General features: G+C 36.7%; 1 protein-coding gene across 5 annotated transcripts; it reads right to left on the bottom strand.

Moving 5' to 3' along the window:
- Positions 1–290: 290 nt before the first annotated feature.
- On the bottom strand, positions 291–4,907 carry isl2b (ISL LIM homeobox 2b). 5 transcript variants are annotated; one of them, XM_085388002.1, is made up of 6 exons: positions 4,761–4,907; positions 4,212–4,401; positions 3,553–3,815; positions 2,183–2,466; positions 1,322–1,489; positions 291–1,046 (listed from the first exon to the last, which is right to left on the bottom strand). In XM_085388002.1, exons 1-6 carry the CDS (start codon positions 4,816–4,818, stop codon positions 930–932), a joined length of 1,080 nt encoding a protein of 359 aa, XP_085244128.1. In that variant the 5' UTR covers positions 4,819–4,907; the 3' UTR covers positions 291–929. The 5 variants fall into 5 exon arrangements, with proteins under 5 accessions (XP_085244128.1, XP_085244003.1, XP_085244064.1 ...); XM_085387877.1 differs by having other exon boundaries at positions 2,171–2,466; XM_085387938.1 differs by having other exon boundaries at positions 2,183–2,469.
- Positions 4,908–16,726: the final 11,819 nt, after the last annotated feature.

Genomic DNA, 16,726 nt, shown 5'->3' on the forward strand with positions numbered 1-16,726 from the left:
CGAAACACGCCCTAGAATGAAATTTGTAGGTAATTTGTTGCTGTGTTTTTTTAATCAGAAATTACACGCTGTCAGGAAGAGTGAAAATCTGTTCCCTGTATTTGGGACTGGACTGAATTTATTTTTATCACAATAAAAGCGCCTGAAAATCTTAATTAGGTCCATAAAGTGGCAGATGGGCAGTAGTTACTAATTTTAAAGCGTTTTTTAAAATATATTAAATTGCATTGCTTTATAAATGCACATGTGAAATAATAATGCGCCTGTACAATGACTGGTCACGAAGACACTTTATGTATTCAGTGTTTTTATTTTTTTCTCAGTTAATAATCCCTTAGCGAATCGCTTTCCTAACAATAAATAATATAACAATAATTTACTTTTTGTTCGAGAAGCTCAAACAACCTGTTTCTTGCCCTTAAGATAAAATATTTTACAACACGAATACTTTGCAGATTATCATGCTCTGAGCTTAAGACAAAACGTCAACTGGACTCGACAACGAAATGAATGTATCAAAAATTCTCATGTTGAAAAAAAAACAAGACACATTATGATCACATTAAATTGCAAGATGTCCATCTGGATCACCGTGGAAATGTTTCCAATTTGTTTCTGACGGTTGGTTTGTTGTAATATATCCATCGGGAGGTATTCTGTACATCTTCGTTCTCCGTATCAAGTCATGCAACAATTGTTCTGCTTAGTTTTTTGTCAATGAAAACTCCGGAAAAAAAGAAAGAAAAAGAAAAGTCGGAGTCAATTGGTGCTCTCTTGGTTCCGACTTCTGCGTGTCAGGAAAAAAACGCTTTCTCCACTGAAAATTCGGGCGATGTGATGAGTTGGTCACATGCAAGGGACCGGGATCATGCTGCAACTGTCCTTGCAGGAGGGATGACCATTAGGATGGATGGATGGATGGCCCCGTTTCACGTCTCCACCGGGCTGGGTACCATACTGTTCGGGGTGTCCGGTAACTGAGAAGACAAAGAAGTCACGTCGCTGCCCGAGGAGTTCCCGAGAGATCCCGATTCAGAGAAAGACACCTGAGAGCAGAAAACAACGTACCAGAATACTGCTTTAGTACCTTTTTTTTTAGTTTTTGTTTTTTGCAAGTGTGAAAGTCCAGCTTTACTTTTGCAAAGCACACGACGCACACGTGGCCCAATATAATTACTTTGCATGTGAGTGCGTGCATGTGTTGCATATCTGTATTTGACCGCATGCTACAGAATTTACTGGCTATTGTTTTCGTGCACATGCAGTGCACCAGCAGCCTGTATAAATCATGTCACATTCAGTCTGTCCTGAACACACACACCAGTTGTTGAAAAGCTGGCTGATCCAGGTCGCTCTGCAGGGCGAATTCACTCAAAGCTTTCCACGGAGGCTGGTAGGTCTGAACCTCCACTGGGTTTCCCTGCACGTTCCCCTCGTGTCGAATTGGACTCCCAGCCACAAGTGGCGTCCCCGTGAGGCCCTGCAGGCTCTGAGAATATTTTACAAAAACACACAGAATAAGAACGATGTGTCTCTTTTCTGCAAGGAAGAATTTGTCAACAACTGTGGTGTTCAGAGAACTTCTGTTTATCCTTCTGACCCCTATAAACCCTGCACATGCTCATCTTCATGGACCACTTGTGATGAGTGCAATATTTGTGGGAGGAAAATAAATAATAATAAATAATAAATAAAGGACGGGGTTTTTATTGAAGTTTTTTTAGGGGCGGAAAAAAGACTGAAAAACTGATCTAATACAGAGAAAGCTTGTATACAGAGAACCCTTTTTATCTTTTATGGCAGGCAGCTGAAGTCAAAGTAGGTGATTTATTATTCATTGACATAAAGTTTGAATACAGCATAGCACTGCAAGGGTGCACTGGGCCTCACTCTAAGTAAAGGTAAGTCGAATCACAAGTTTACAAAAGGTTAAACGCAAAGGATTAGCTTCTACTAATGGAAAAATAAAAATTCACAAAGCAAACAAAAAGAAAAAATTCACAAGCTATCAGGTTATTTTCGTGGGAGTTGCATCTGTTTGCAACTTTGCAGGAGAACTTGTATGTCACAAAGATGTATGGCAGCATCAAACAAATAACCGAGTTCACATTCAGGTCATGGCTTTAAATGAAAGAACGATTGAAGATAGTAATTAAGCGGTCAAACTTACGAAGATGCTTACAGTCTTATCGCTCTGCTGCTGCTGCTGGAGCTGCTTCATGAGGATAGATTTCTTTTTGTCTTTGCAGCGCTTGTTCTGGAACCAGACCCGGATAACCCTTGGGCTCAGGCCAGTCATTTCCACCAGCTGCTCCTTCATCAGCGCGTCCGGCCTCGGGTTGGCGTTGTAGCAGGTCCGCAACGTGTGGAGCTGTTTCTCGTTCAGCACCGTCCTGACCCGCGTTGTCTTCTCCGACTGCTTGTGGACGTGGTTCCGATGCGGAGCCTGCCGCACCGTTACAGGATCTGCTGAGGACGGAGAAAGGGTCTGTCAGTGACTGTGACACACTAAGAAGGTCTTGTACAGGAAACATTAATGTTTTGATACAATTACTCTGCAGCCCATTCATCTGTGCACTTTCGCCTTCTAAATCACTTTAGATGGATTTGCATTATGCAGGAAAAACCAGCCATATTCATCAGCCTGACGTGAATTAAACTAAGACAAGAAAAAAAACTCTGCAACGTTTTTAAACCACGTTCCAGTAAACTGCTGTTTAAATCAATATTGCCAGAAATGCCCGCTGCTTTAATTTTTATCTGAAGATAAGAAAAACAATTATGATTTCTACAGTCTCTCGCAGTGTAATAAAATAACGCACAATAAGCGTAAAAATCGATTTGTTACATTTAATAACTGTTTTTCAAGGCTGCACTTTCCGGCTGAACTCACGTCGTGAATCGCTGTCGCCATAAAATGGAACATTTTTATTAAATGTGAAAAAGGAGCAGCGATGGCACAGCTAGAGACCTGTGTTTTACTGACGTGTACAAACCTGTTCTGTTTTACTAATCAGGAAGTTGTGAGCATAATTCTCACGTTTACTTTATTTTCTTTCTGTGGTCAAACGCCCTCAGGATCTCTGCGAACACACGTACACACACGCACACACTGTCACAGCCGACTCAAATACCAGATTATTCAGATAATGGCAACAGAGCAAGTTACTCCTAACGAGATCAATTATGAAATTAGCCCTAAGAAAGGTCGCAGCACACAGCTGACGCACACACACACACACACACACACACACACACACACACACACACACACACACACACACACACACACACACAGTCCAATCACAACAAATTACTTGCATGCTGAGGAGCGGAAGAAGTTTTAAATAATAATAATAAGAATAAACCTTGACCATTTTACAAGGATTTTATTCACAATTTGTACATAAACTCTTATAATTTACAAGTTTTTATAAAAGAGCGTTTTTAGGACATAGTTTCAATAAATGCACAGGGCCAACAAGAACAATAATAATAATAATAATAATAATAATAATAATAATAATAATAATAATAATAATAATAACTGACCTGCCAGGTGCAGCGGTCTGTTGGAGTGGATGTGTCCGGGACTGACGGGGCTTCCTGCGGAGCTCCTCTCCAGCAGCAGGCTGTGGTCTGCCCGGCACAGCAGCTCCTCTTCCCGGAGAGAAAACTCGTCTCCCGGCAGCAGTTGCCTGCTGCACACGGAGCACCGAAAACACTCGATGTGGTACACGTTATCCCGAGCTCTCATCACCAAATCGCTGCTGCTGAATCCCAGGTTGCATTTTGCGCATTTAATTCCAAACAGCCTGGCAAGAATAGATTCATTGAATAGCATTAAAAATCTGCGGGAAATGTAAATAACAACACACACACACACACACAAACTTTGGGGTGTTCAGTCAAAGATGTAAGTTTTAGCTCTTTTAAGCGTTTAAGGCATCATATCATATATTTTCATTGATAACATGTTAAAGCAGTGTGTAGGCCTAGATATGTTTTTCGTTAGTGCAAAATTTTATAATAAATTGCGCATTTAGGATGTATGTTACAGAGGTTTTCTTGTGATTTAGATTTTATTTTGTGTCCACAGTTCACTCACTTTTTTCATAATAGAAATTGTAATCAATAGCCTAAATACATCCAACATTAAATTTATACCGACTAATATCACTCGATAATTAGGGGATTTTTTTTAATCCTACCTTACATAATCTCTTTTGCAGTAGGTTTTGCCGTCCCGGACGAAACAAGTACAGGTCTCATCCAAGTACTGGCTGCACTCCGCACACTTTAGACAGGCTGCGTGCCACTCCAGATCGGGAGAGACTCTCAGTATGTACTGGTCATGGATCTGACTTCCACATCCTACACACATCGCGAATCCTGGCTTCTCTGCAAAGAGTCCACAGACTGAAAATGCATCCGAAAGAAACACGACAAACAGCTGCACCATTTATTTCTATAATGTTTCACTGTGAGGGGGGGTTTTAAAGTAACTTCTCTGTTTTGCAGACTTGACAACACTTGCTGTTATGTAACAGCTGGGGACTTTAGCCAGTACTCAAAAAGCAAAATACGGAATCGTTTCGTTTATCACAATCTCACCTGAAACACACAGCCACACAAATTACTTTAGTATTACTGAGAAAATAAGTGAAATAATCGGCGCACTGCCCAATATATCATGTAGCCACAGCGACGAAAACAAAATCTGCCACTTAAAACTTGACCGAACAGCTTGGCTTACTTACTTTTGGAATGATCCCCCATATCACCCAAGAAAGAAGAGCTGAAAATAATATCCACCATACAGGACGGGTAGAGGGGATTGTAGACGAGGAAAAGATGTAAGAAGATGAACTGCCCCTTCGCCTGCCTCCCTGATAACTTGTGTCTCTCCGGACTGGAGGGGGGCCGAAGAGGCTGCAGGGTCCCACGCGCTGTTCTTCTGACGTCATTACGTCAACATCGGACTCTCCAATCGCTCCACCGCACCTCTCCTCCATTCTGGCAAATAATAAATAAATCTCGTTGATGTGTATGACTGACAAAAGCGTCGGAGTAAAGATGTTCATATTTTGTTTGTTTTTTAACAAAGATAAAATAAAACCGTATAAAGGCAACGAATCATTTTGACTCGTGTTGGTAAGAAAAATATGTTCATTATCAAAATCCTGTTGAATCATTTACCATTAAAATAAAAAAAAACATCTAAATGATCCTTATGTTTTTACTAAAACTACTCTTAAGATTAAAATCCTTCTTTACTCAATGAAATGAGCCTGATTATTAAAGATGATATTATTTAGAGCACCTTGGGAATTACTCGTCAGTGTTCAGCTCGGTTCAGCTGTACTGCATAGATTCAAGAGGTGCAGCATTTCCATATTGCTTCCAATGAATTATTGATTAATCAAATAAACTATCTTAAATATCAGATAGAGCAAACTAAATCTGCCATGGCAAAATATGTTGCTGCTTTCTTCCATATCACATTTGCAAGCCTGGAAGAAAAGTCCGTGCATATTACCGCCCATATCTTCTTTTAAGTGTCTTTGAACCCAAAATAAGACATTAGTTCAGTTATAAGTACTTTTATAAATAAATTCAGTGTTTCTGAGCACAGTCAAAGTCTTCTGCTCTGTTCGGTCTGCTCATCTATGAGAACAAGGCCACCTACTGGAGGAAAACCAGAACTGCGTGTTAAAGGGCAGAATTGAGCGTGGGGCTGAGCATAGCAATTAGGACTGGCATCAAATAAATCAGTTAGTCAATCTACAAGAAAACTAAAGCTAACTAAAGAGAACTACAGATCTATGAATTTCCACAGGTCTACTTTAATTAATCATACAATTAAAGTTTACTGGTCTTTGTGAGTAGATGGAAACAACTAATGAAAGCATTCTCAACAGTCCGAGATGTTGATTTTTACATGTAAGGTCACTTTTCCCAGTTTAATTATATTAAAAGGATCTCTGCATGGGAAAATGAAAATTGTTGGCTCAGCAATTGCATTCGGAACCATTGTGACAGTCATTTCCACACTCTGTCAGGGTCAAGTCCATATGCAAAAATTTGATAAGAAATAAATATTGAAATAATTGCAAAACACTCAATTTTTTCTCTCTCCCCTCTCTCTCTGTCTTTTTCTATATGTTCCATAGAATTAGTTAAACCAAACAATTAGAAGCTTTTTGTTCTCGATTTGGACGTCTGAGTTTCTCCTTAGGCAATAATAATCGTTGAATGTTATCTTGTGATGTTTCTGTTGATATTTTTGTTTCTCTTTGTCAGTTTATTTTCAACTCTAGATATTTTTCTGCATCTTCCTCCTCTATATTCTCTCTTGTTTGCACGGGTTTAACAAGCACAACAACTGACAGAAGGGCTCCCAAATAAGTGTTGATAATATCCTTCAACTCTGGTTCATGCTAAGGGTAAAAAAAATGTGTCCAAAGTTCTGTAAAGAGTTACAGCAGATTCTTTGAGATTTTAACTCATAAAAAGCAAATCTAATTGCACTGCTGCCAGTGGTGCCATCAGCGAGGTGGGAAGAGGGCTGTCATGCCTAATCACCAGAGTAATCCAGTTTTTACCACTCAAAATTACCAAAATTAGCAGAAGTAGCTGATTTATAAAGTGTAGCTTTGAGAAATACATGTAGGTTTTGATGGTGTTTAGTTTCCTAGAGAGAATTGAATTTTATTAAATGAAATCTACATTTATAAGCAAAAATGCTAATGGTAAAAAATTGTGATTTTTTACCATTAGCATACATATAATTATGTATGCTAATGGTCAATATCTCTCTGCTGTTCTGCTTTAGAAAAATGAAATCCACTTTCTTGAGTACGTTAAGTCACATGTAAGCCACTTCCTATTATACAGTCTATGTGCAATGCCTAATATTAAACATTGTATCTTTTACTTAATATCAACAAGAAACATGGTTAGCAGTTTAGCTCCAAACAGAATTTTTTTTTTTTTTAAAAAAGCACTTTTTTCTTGTTTACTTTACTTTCGCTTTTATTTTTGCCTTAATATTCCAAGTAATAAGAATGCACACAAGGAATCATACAATAACGTCATATCTGGTAAACCCAGGCTCACTCTATAGCGTATTCTCTATTATAATATTATAATATTGATACATTTATATAGTGAAGTGCTTGGATAGACATGAAAGAGCCAGATGTCCAGATATATATTTTATTATGCATATTGGATTTTTCATCACAATGTTCTCGTGCATATAAAATGTCTTTCTTTTAGATCAGTGACCTAATTTTGTAACCTGTGATTGTTCAATAGAACTGTCAGCTTGCAGATCTAATGGTATTTCAATTGAATTAGGTTGCATTAGACTACATCATAGGTATTCCAATTCAACTCATATTGATCTTTATTTCTAGACTAGGCTTTAGTCTGTTTAGTATTAAAACAATATGTTGTGTGTGACTGATTCAATATGTCTGATTCACCAGCATCGGTCACTTTAGGTTGCATTAAATATAAAATATATTTCAGAAAGCAGTATGATATTAAAGCCACTGTTTTTACCATTTCAGAAGGGGTTTAAATAATAAAGAAAGTTGTTGCTGATGTTTTTGAAACCAGACAGAATGGTGTATGCTTTCACATGACCTTTTCGCCCAACCTTAAGTGGGCTCATTATAACCATTACTTTAACTTTCATGGGCTCAGTCATGGTCACTGAAGATCTTTGATGGCTTTGTAAGCCTAAAATGTTATGGTTCTCTTTACAGCCGAGAACTTCCTTTTTAATCCTCCCCCGAGTGTCTACTCACCTGGCTGTTGAACTATTTCAGATCTAATTGAGTTCAAATCTCAAGAAACGTTTGTCAGGGCCGTGTATCCTGATCAGGTTTGTGCTAGGCTAAAAGTTAAGTACTATAAATAAAATGAAGGAAATTTATGTCTCTGTCATTGCTACCTTTCCTCCTGAGGAAGAATTATAAAGCGATATCATGGAAATATATCATAATATTAATAAAGAATTGACAAGGCCTGGTCGATTCTGTAGAAACATCCATTACGTTTGGTGCTCTTAATCATTCAACTTTTTTTGGGCAGTGTTTTAGCCAGAATGTGTAGTCTAAAGAATAAAACTCTGAATAAAAAGTATCAGGTACCGTCACTGTGTGGCTAATACTGTGGGGTCAAGGGTTGCGTGTGTTTTATTTATATATTCAGTCTGCAGTGTCAGGAAATATCACACACAGCAACATTGTTTGTGACCTGTTACTGACTTGATCTGGCCCAGCCAACCTAGTTGTCACTCTGGAATAAAAGCCTCCCAGAAGAATCTCTAATCACTGTTTGATGGGGCCCATTAATCTCATGAAATATATATGTGTGACTGAACTCATCCACTTAAACTTTGGCAAGAGCCAAATGTTCTTGTTTGGAATTCAGTTGGGCATTCCCGCTCCGCATTACTGAACTTTTCACAGTGACTCGTTTGCTCTTGAATGTTTTGTTTTCGATGGCACTTTGCCTCCATTGTCAGACCTATAAGTTATTTACAACGCCCATCCGTTCAAACCCTCCACAAGCTGGATTCAGTTGACATTGTGCCAGTTTGTATATCTCTGCTGGAGCATCTTTTTTTCTTTCATATCGACACACATTGTTATAATTAAAAAGATATGTGTCATTTTTCCAAAAGCATTTTTCATTTTGGACATGTTGGACTTGTTCATGAAAAGTTAGAACAACTGAGAACATGTTTTTTTGTTTATTCATCATGTCTGTCGTATTTGCCAGGCCACAGTGTGTACATGTGTGATTTGCTCATGAATTGTCTGTCATTGCTGGTTTAAATGAAGCTTGGTATGTATTCAAAAAGTAAATGAAGTTTTAATATATACAGTCTCAGAGGGGAAAAAATCTCACACCTCAAGTCAGTTTACATTTATATTTTCACATTAATTAAGGGGCTGAACAGCAGAGATAACATCATACTACTGTGTGACCTGGTGAATGAACTGAATTTTGGATGTTATGCTAATTTTTTGTATATGCAAATGTGAGGTTTTGTGATGTGTGTGCATTCCTTTGTGTATGGCTGTGTGTGTCTTTTTCGCTGCATGTGTGTTGTGACATAACTGCTGTCTTTCTCCCCTGTGATGTGCAGATTTGCCATAAGCCGAAAATTGTAATGGACACACTGTTTATCTGTCTCAAACCAATGACTCAATGCATTTTTTTATGCAGTGTCATTTTTAATTTTTTTTTTATAAAAACCAAACACAAAAATCATGAACTGGAATATTTTTAATAATCACTTAAAATTCACTTTTAATTGAAGATTACTTTTATCTGATTTAAATACACCTGTTTATTCAAATAAAAATAAACATAACTGATACATAATAACCAAGACTTCTACTATTAGTGTAACACATTTTACCCCTGCATAAGATTTTTTGTTTTGACATGCTCATTTAAATATTTCCGCTAAAAAAAAATTCATTCAAACATCCAGATTCTAAGATCTGATCAAAATCTTCTGAAGTCACTGTAATTATTTCAATACATAACATTGTTTTATTGTTGTGTGTTTTTCAGTGTTATATGTCCTCAAAAATGCCTGTGCTAGAAAAAAAAAAGAGCACAAAAACACTTCCTTTATGCAAGTGAGGTCGTTCTGAGAGGGTAACCATGTTGCAGATTTATAATTCATCATTCTTCAGAGTTAATGCAGTATTCACGTGATAATTAGTATTAATTTTTGATTGGTGCCTCAGGGCAGCTCTGCATTGTTGGACTGAAAAACCTGCACCATTATTACCTTATTAGTGTAACTGTCAGCCGCCTGTTTTATTTTACAAATGCACATCTTGTATTTTTCTTATCAGCTGCTCTCATCAGCACAGAGCAGGCATCTTGTTATCGCTTATCAGTGACTTTACCAACAGGATGTCACTTAAATGAGCAAAGAAATATCTTTGTTCGGACCAGTCAAAACAAGACCATCAGTTAGTGTGAGGGCCTCACCACAATGAATCATATCATGTATATACTTCTAATGTTCAGTTTTATGTTTATGTTTTACTATTAACAAATTCATTTTACTAATTGTTTATTGATTAAGTAATTTTGTTAAGTTTACTGTAGCATTGTATCTGCATTTTGTCTAGTTTTAGTACAGATGGATTCATAAGGTTTTTGGACAATAAAATGTTTTTTATTTTTTGCCTCTGTACACCATCACAATAGATTTTAGATCGATGTGCAACTGAAATGCAGTCTTTCAGCTTTAATTTGAGGTTTTTTGGCTCTTAATTTGGTCTTCAGTAACTGAAAAGGATGAAACACATTCTTTGTTGGGGCTGAAATCAGGTGGCCAATTTAGACTGTGACCATTTGCAGCATCTAATCGAATCTGAGTGCTGTACTCTTCAGAATAAATGGTACTTCTATCATTATCACTTCTATCAGTAGTCACATCATCTTTTTAACAATACTGGCGTGGTTCCACTACATCCTGATGCCTCCACCATGTTCTGATCACAAGCTGTTTCTCTCTTTCTCCATACTTTTCTCTTGTTGTAAACACTTAGTATGTTTTAATTTGTAAAGTGCTGTCTTGATTGTAGACTTTGACCATGATATACCTGCTGCCTGACTGTGTGTTTGACTTGGTTAGATGTTGTGAACTTGTTGTTCTTCACTATGTTTAGTTGTCTGGTTTTTTGGTGTAGCTGAGCTGGCCGGCACATTCGTTCTTTTTAAGAATGTTGATTCATTTTCTTTTTTTATTTCTCTGATGGGTTTATTTTGGTCTTTGGCTCTCATATTGAGAGTTCCAGTGAAAAGCAGCCACACTTGGAATCAACGTCACATCTTCTATCTGCTTCTATTGTCATGAAAAAACAAGTTAACAGCTGGCTATAAAGCTGAAATTCTGCACTCTTAAATTTACAAAAATTGGGAAATTGTCCAAAAATTTATGGACCTAACTGAAATGAGTTTTGGAGTGGTGGCAGAAAGTAAGTCGTTTTTATTGTGATCTCCATGTGTTTATTTTTTACCACACTCACACTGTGATGGGGGCTTTTAAATAGACATTTTTCTATTTTTTTTTTCCTAACAAAAAAAAGAGAGTCTGCTTACAGACCAGCTGATAATCTTAGCTGTGTCAGGATTTCCCGGTTTTGTAAAGCACTCATGTCCTTACACCTGAGGGGAGCTTTTCTGTGTGAAGGAAGAGGTTTCAGCATCACTTTGGGGTATTTTATTAACAGGACAGCAGGTGCAAGATTCCCTGACCTGCTGCCTCCACCAGCTGTGTGAGTGTGTGTGTGTGTGTGCACATGGTGTGTGTGGGAGAGTGCATGTATGTTTATGAGCATGGCGAAACTAAATGGCAGACAGCCAGAGCTCTGGGAAAACTGACTGACCTGGCAAAACTACTGGTGACTCTGGTGAACCAAAAACCTGCCGACTGCTGCCTCAGTCATTTTTTCTCCTGAAAAAGCTGTTTGTTTCCAGTTGGATACTGAAGGCAAAGGGTCTGCTTTTCTTGGGGCTTTTTTTTGTTTGTTTTTTTCTCAAGTGAAAAAAGGCCCTCTAGATTGACAGCACCTTTCATACTGTATTATCCGGCCTGGCTTTTAACTCCAGGAGAACTGTGTTCACAAATTGATGCTCTGCTCCTCTGGGGCTGTAGCTGAAACATTAAATTGTACTAAAATATTCATATGTGAGTGCATTTAGCTGAGAGCAATTGATGTGCGACTCCCCAGAGGCCAGATGGAAATGCTGCAGGGCCCCAGCACGCGCTGGCAGACACCCTGAGCTCTAGTCGGGACAGTGATTGTGATTTAGCTGAGGCTACAAAGTAAGGCCAAATTAAAGGCTACTGAAGTCAGGATGTCAGTGACTGCACTAGTGTCCAGAGATACAGCAAAATATCGAATCACTCATGCGCAGTTGAAAAATTAAAGACTATCTAGACTTTTAAGGCAAGAAAAATCATTAAGAAAACAACTGAATGATTTATTGGTGAATTACTTTTCTACTCATTCTGAACAAATAAGTAATTAGTACAAAAATGAAAGATCGGGTCAATCTGATAGAAACCCTGCTTCTTGTTCTGAAACATTTTAAGGAGAGAATAGAATTTATTTTTATTTTTTGAATTTTTAGTTGACCTTCTGTACACTGAGTGTAATTTGCATGTTATTTTAACCCATATTTGTACCTACAGTATTATTATTACATATTCATATTGTAGGAAACACAGTATAGGCTTTGCAGTTGACAAAACTTGTGTTTTTTATTCATTTTATAAAGTTTGCAGTTTGCAGTTAACATTTTCACTGAGTGTGCTCACATCTCCTAAAACCATGTGTGTAAATGTGTGTTTAGACTGATTGTGCATTTGTTGCAAAAGTAGAATGCTGAATATGTAAATGTACTTCAACAGGATTTTTAAAAAATATGTTAACTGCAGAAAAACCATTTCCCAAAAGTTTTCCTTTAAAAAATGTTTGTTAATTTATTCTTTATGTATCCAGTCAAGCATAGCTGTCTTCTTACATGCTGGATTGCTGAATACATTTAGATGTTCAGTATTTTATTGAGGTTCTTGGAGCACAAGCAGATGTTCCTTATCCCAAAGGGCTAAGTGAGTAGCGCCCTTGTGATTTTCACATGATAGTGTACAACTTCTTTTGATTACGTTAACATATGAAGGAGCAATGCACAATATTTTGTTGTTTTGTTGGGTTTTTTTTTTTTTTTTTCGAAAATAAGTGAAAAAAAAGCCAAAGAATTTTAATAATTTTACAAAATTTGTAAAGTTTACAAAAAAATTACAAAAACTTTGCAAAATCAGACTCAGGCAAACGTAGTTTCTGACTTTATTTATCTTCATACTTTACTACAAACAGGTTTAATAATTGATATTATTCCTCCAGAGAACTGAAGTGATTGAGCTTAGTCACTCACAGGGTCTTGTTTCGAGTTCTCTTTCTTTCTGCTGTTGACCCACTTTTACCCAAAGAAGCAAAGGAAGAATCTGAGGGGAGGGTACCACAAGAAACTGTTTTATGTAAATGCAGAGAAAAAAAATCTTCTGTAGCCATGACAACAGTCTCCCGAGTGGATTTTTCCACCAGGCAAACCTCTGGATCCTGTGCACTTAAGAAGTATGTTTCAAAAAGAAAACCTGAGAAGCTTTTTAAAGAATGATTTATAATTTATTTGTATTTTTCTCCTACATCAGAGCCTCTTGAAGGAGTGTCCTGTGTGAGATGTGTTCTCAATCTGTCAGGCCACAGCAGCTGTGTTCCCCACATCTATTTGTTCTCAATGAGCTTTACTCTATTTAATATATACCCAGCTGTTCTGTGTCACAGGACCGTATTCAAAATCTCTTACATGCACTTTATAAAAAGTCACATTGACAAGCAAGAGCTCTTTGGAGTTGCATCAGTAAGGTCCCTCGGAAGAACACTTTTTTTTTCCTGTATACCTGTTGGTTTTAATGGTGTAAACATTCTTCATATTCCAGTTCATTTTACATCACAGTCAGTGCTCCAGTGGTGCACATCTTCTAAATGGCAGACTAACGCTTTTTAAACATAACTGCAATTAATTTGAGCCTTTATAAGAAGTCATGAAATGTAACCTATTTTTAACTTTTTTGTTATAAAGCTGGCGTGCACCACCAACAAACCCCGTTTTAGTCAAGTGCACTGTTAGATGCTGGTAACTAGGGTGTCAAAAAAAGTAAGAAGGCAGAAGTAAAAAAAGAAAAAAGAAATGTGTCTGTAGAGAAATACTGTACAAATTATGAATAAAGATCAATGACAAGATTCTCCAGAAGTGAAGCCAAAAATTTCAGACATCCCTGTGGCTCAGTGTAGGTTATAAAACCTATATCCTTATTTAATACTATGAAGTTTGATTTGTTTTTAAGTAAGCTAAGCTTGAATGATAACTTTATTAGTACGCTAAAGTTTAGCCATAGATAAGAACACAACCAGTCCAGATTATTTTAGATTTCATGTGAACTACCAGTTATTAGTTATTATTATTATTACTTATCTCAAAAGATTTATTTTAACCCAAATTTTACAGTGAACATAGAGCAAGCATACCTCAAGAATCCGCAACAGTCCAGAATAAGATTCAGCCCAATTTCCATCATATTTTGGATTTACTTTGCTTCGCTGTCCTTCTGAAGTCATAAACACTGACATTATTGACCTTTAAAATGAATGCAAATACCTTGATAACTAACAGTTGCTTTAAAACTTTAAGCAACTGTGTTGCCTAGCAAATATCTAATACGGAGTCAGTTTTTGTCTAAAGACTCTAGTAACTCTTTAAGGTCTTTACCTGTTAAAAGTTAAGCAGGATGTTCACAATGTCTATAATACATGCCTAAATGAACTGAATGCCTAAATGATTGGCTGATGTGATCATGCACTTCATACTCTGATCATGGTAGAACCAGGATGACAAAGACACCTTAAGTTAGACATTATTAAAAAAGATATATTCTGCTACAAAGTACGCTCTTTTTGTTGTATAGCAGCTTTCTTTTAGCTAAAGATACATTAGCTAATAAAATAGTAATAAAGCTGTTTTTTGATTTTCTAAAACAAATAGCTTATCTTTTCCACAATGACTTTCAAACTTTCAGAGGTGGGGTCCTCTTGATCTCAAGGGTCCACAGATAATTCCATTAATACACATGAAAATCTGCAGTGACTGTTCAAAGTTCTTCGTCTATCATTTACAGAATTTGTTTAGTTATTAGTTTAGTTTATATTTTAGTAATAGGAGCCTTAATGTTACTATAGATTAGGAACTTGCATATTAAAGGAAAGAAGAAACACAGATATATGCTCCTTAGTCTTACAGTACCAAAGGGCTCGATAATGCAAATCTAATCCATTGGTTTTCCTTTGTTAACGAGAATGAAAACAATGATCATGTAATGTTAATGTAGCTAAAGGGACTCCCTCTGTGCCATTATTAAAACATTTCAATTATTAAGTGTCTAATGGTCACTGTAAATGTACCTCCTGTGAGTGTGACAAGACCTACCCAGTGGTTTCATTGGAGAGATCCCAAAAGCAATTTACTTCTTAGGATGTCTTCTGAAAGTGATGGGACACTTACAGACAGTCTAGTTAACTAGGTAAATGTACTTTCTCACGGATGCCTATACTAGTACTTTAGTTTCATCACTGGACAGTGCTGTTCAGGGTTGAGTTGGAAATTGAACCATATGAGTTATCGCTTCTTTTACATGGCTGGTTGAGCTGGAAGGAGTTTAGGTTAGAGGCAGAGTACCTCCACTTGAGACATTAACACAAAGGCAGCTGTATCAGATAGAGGCCAAACCAGGGTTTGGCACCCATATTCAACTGGATTCCTTTGTGTGTGTCAGGAGCCAAGCGGATCATTATTTATTTACTTGTTCCCCGGCATGCGATAGGCATTGGTGTTTTTGTGAAGTAGACTGATGTGATGAGTCTGGTAATGTCTAATAAGTTGCAGATTCAGGTTATCACATTACATGTCAGCTGTTTAAAAAAAAAACACAGTTGGCTGCTGAAGCTTTTTTTTTTCCAGACATTTTTTTCTTACTAAGCTCAATTCATGCCATTTTTTTCTCAAGTGACAATGCTTGAATTGTGCAGCTCTGTATTGTTTATTGTTTAGGTACAATGTATCCATGATTATTTAATGTGTGAGTCTTATTTAAGAAATTGAAACAGTTAAGGCTACATGGAGCAACTATTGCAAAATAGCTTTTTTAAAATATATATATGAACTTAAGAAATGTATAAAGTAACTTCTTTGTTACTTATAGTTACAGTTATAGTTACTTATAGCTACATATAGCTTTCAAATAGTTCGATAGTTTATCTTCTGAATTAATGATTCCAGCTTTAAGACAATAAAGTTATTCTATTTATTTCTAAATTTCACATTTTGAATGCGCCCTACTCACTACATCGACACTTATTTGGTCTAAGATGAACACTTTTCTACCATCTATGTCCATAAGACTGGTCTGTGGTTTTGTTACTCTGTATTCTTTGCTCTTCAAAAAGAGAGAAAGATCGAGATTTCTTAGAAATTAAAACTGATATTAACCTTATTATCTTATTATTGTAATAATATATTGTAATGTGTAATATGGTCTCATTTATGAATTAATTAAAAAAGAATAGTAATACCAATCCTCAAAGTCCGTTTTGCAAATTAAATACTGAACTCTGAAAACTTGTGTCGATAGTGTAACTACAACCATAATCGTTATTAACAATTAAAACATTCTCTGGATACTTGTAAACATTTGACAAGCAACAAAATGTAACAGCAGTTTATCTTCTGAATTAATGATACGGGAGGGTAATTAGGGGGGATGTCTCCTCTCACGACACACTTACAGTGACTTCACCAATTAGTGGTTGTTGTGACAGGTCCAATGTTAATAACCTTAAATAATTAAAATTTTTCAAAATCATATGCAAATAAGAAGATGACGCTAATGAAACAACGTGACAGTGGCGTGTGCAGCAAGAAGCGTGTGAAAAGAACATCTTTGATAAGAGTAATCACACGGTTCAATTATGTTTTATCCTGGTGAAGTATCTTTGGTACACCTTTAAATCATTTAACATCATAAATTCACAAGAGTCAGTGATCTAAGAGCAGTTAAAGA

Source organism: Rhamphochromis longiceps, linkage group LG1 (genome assembly GCF_057381845.1).
Source record: "Rhamphochromis longiceps isolate RC_006_pf linkage group LG1, R_longiceps_female_GT1.1, whole genome shotgun sequence".
Taxonomy (NCBI): Eukaryota; Metazoa; Chordata; class Actinopteri; order Cichliformes; family Cichlidae; genus Rhamphochromis; species Rhamphochromis longiceps.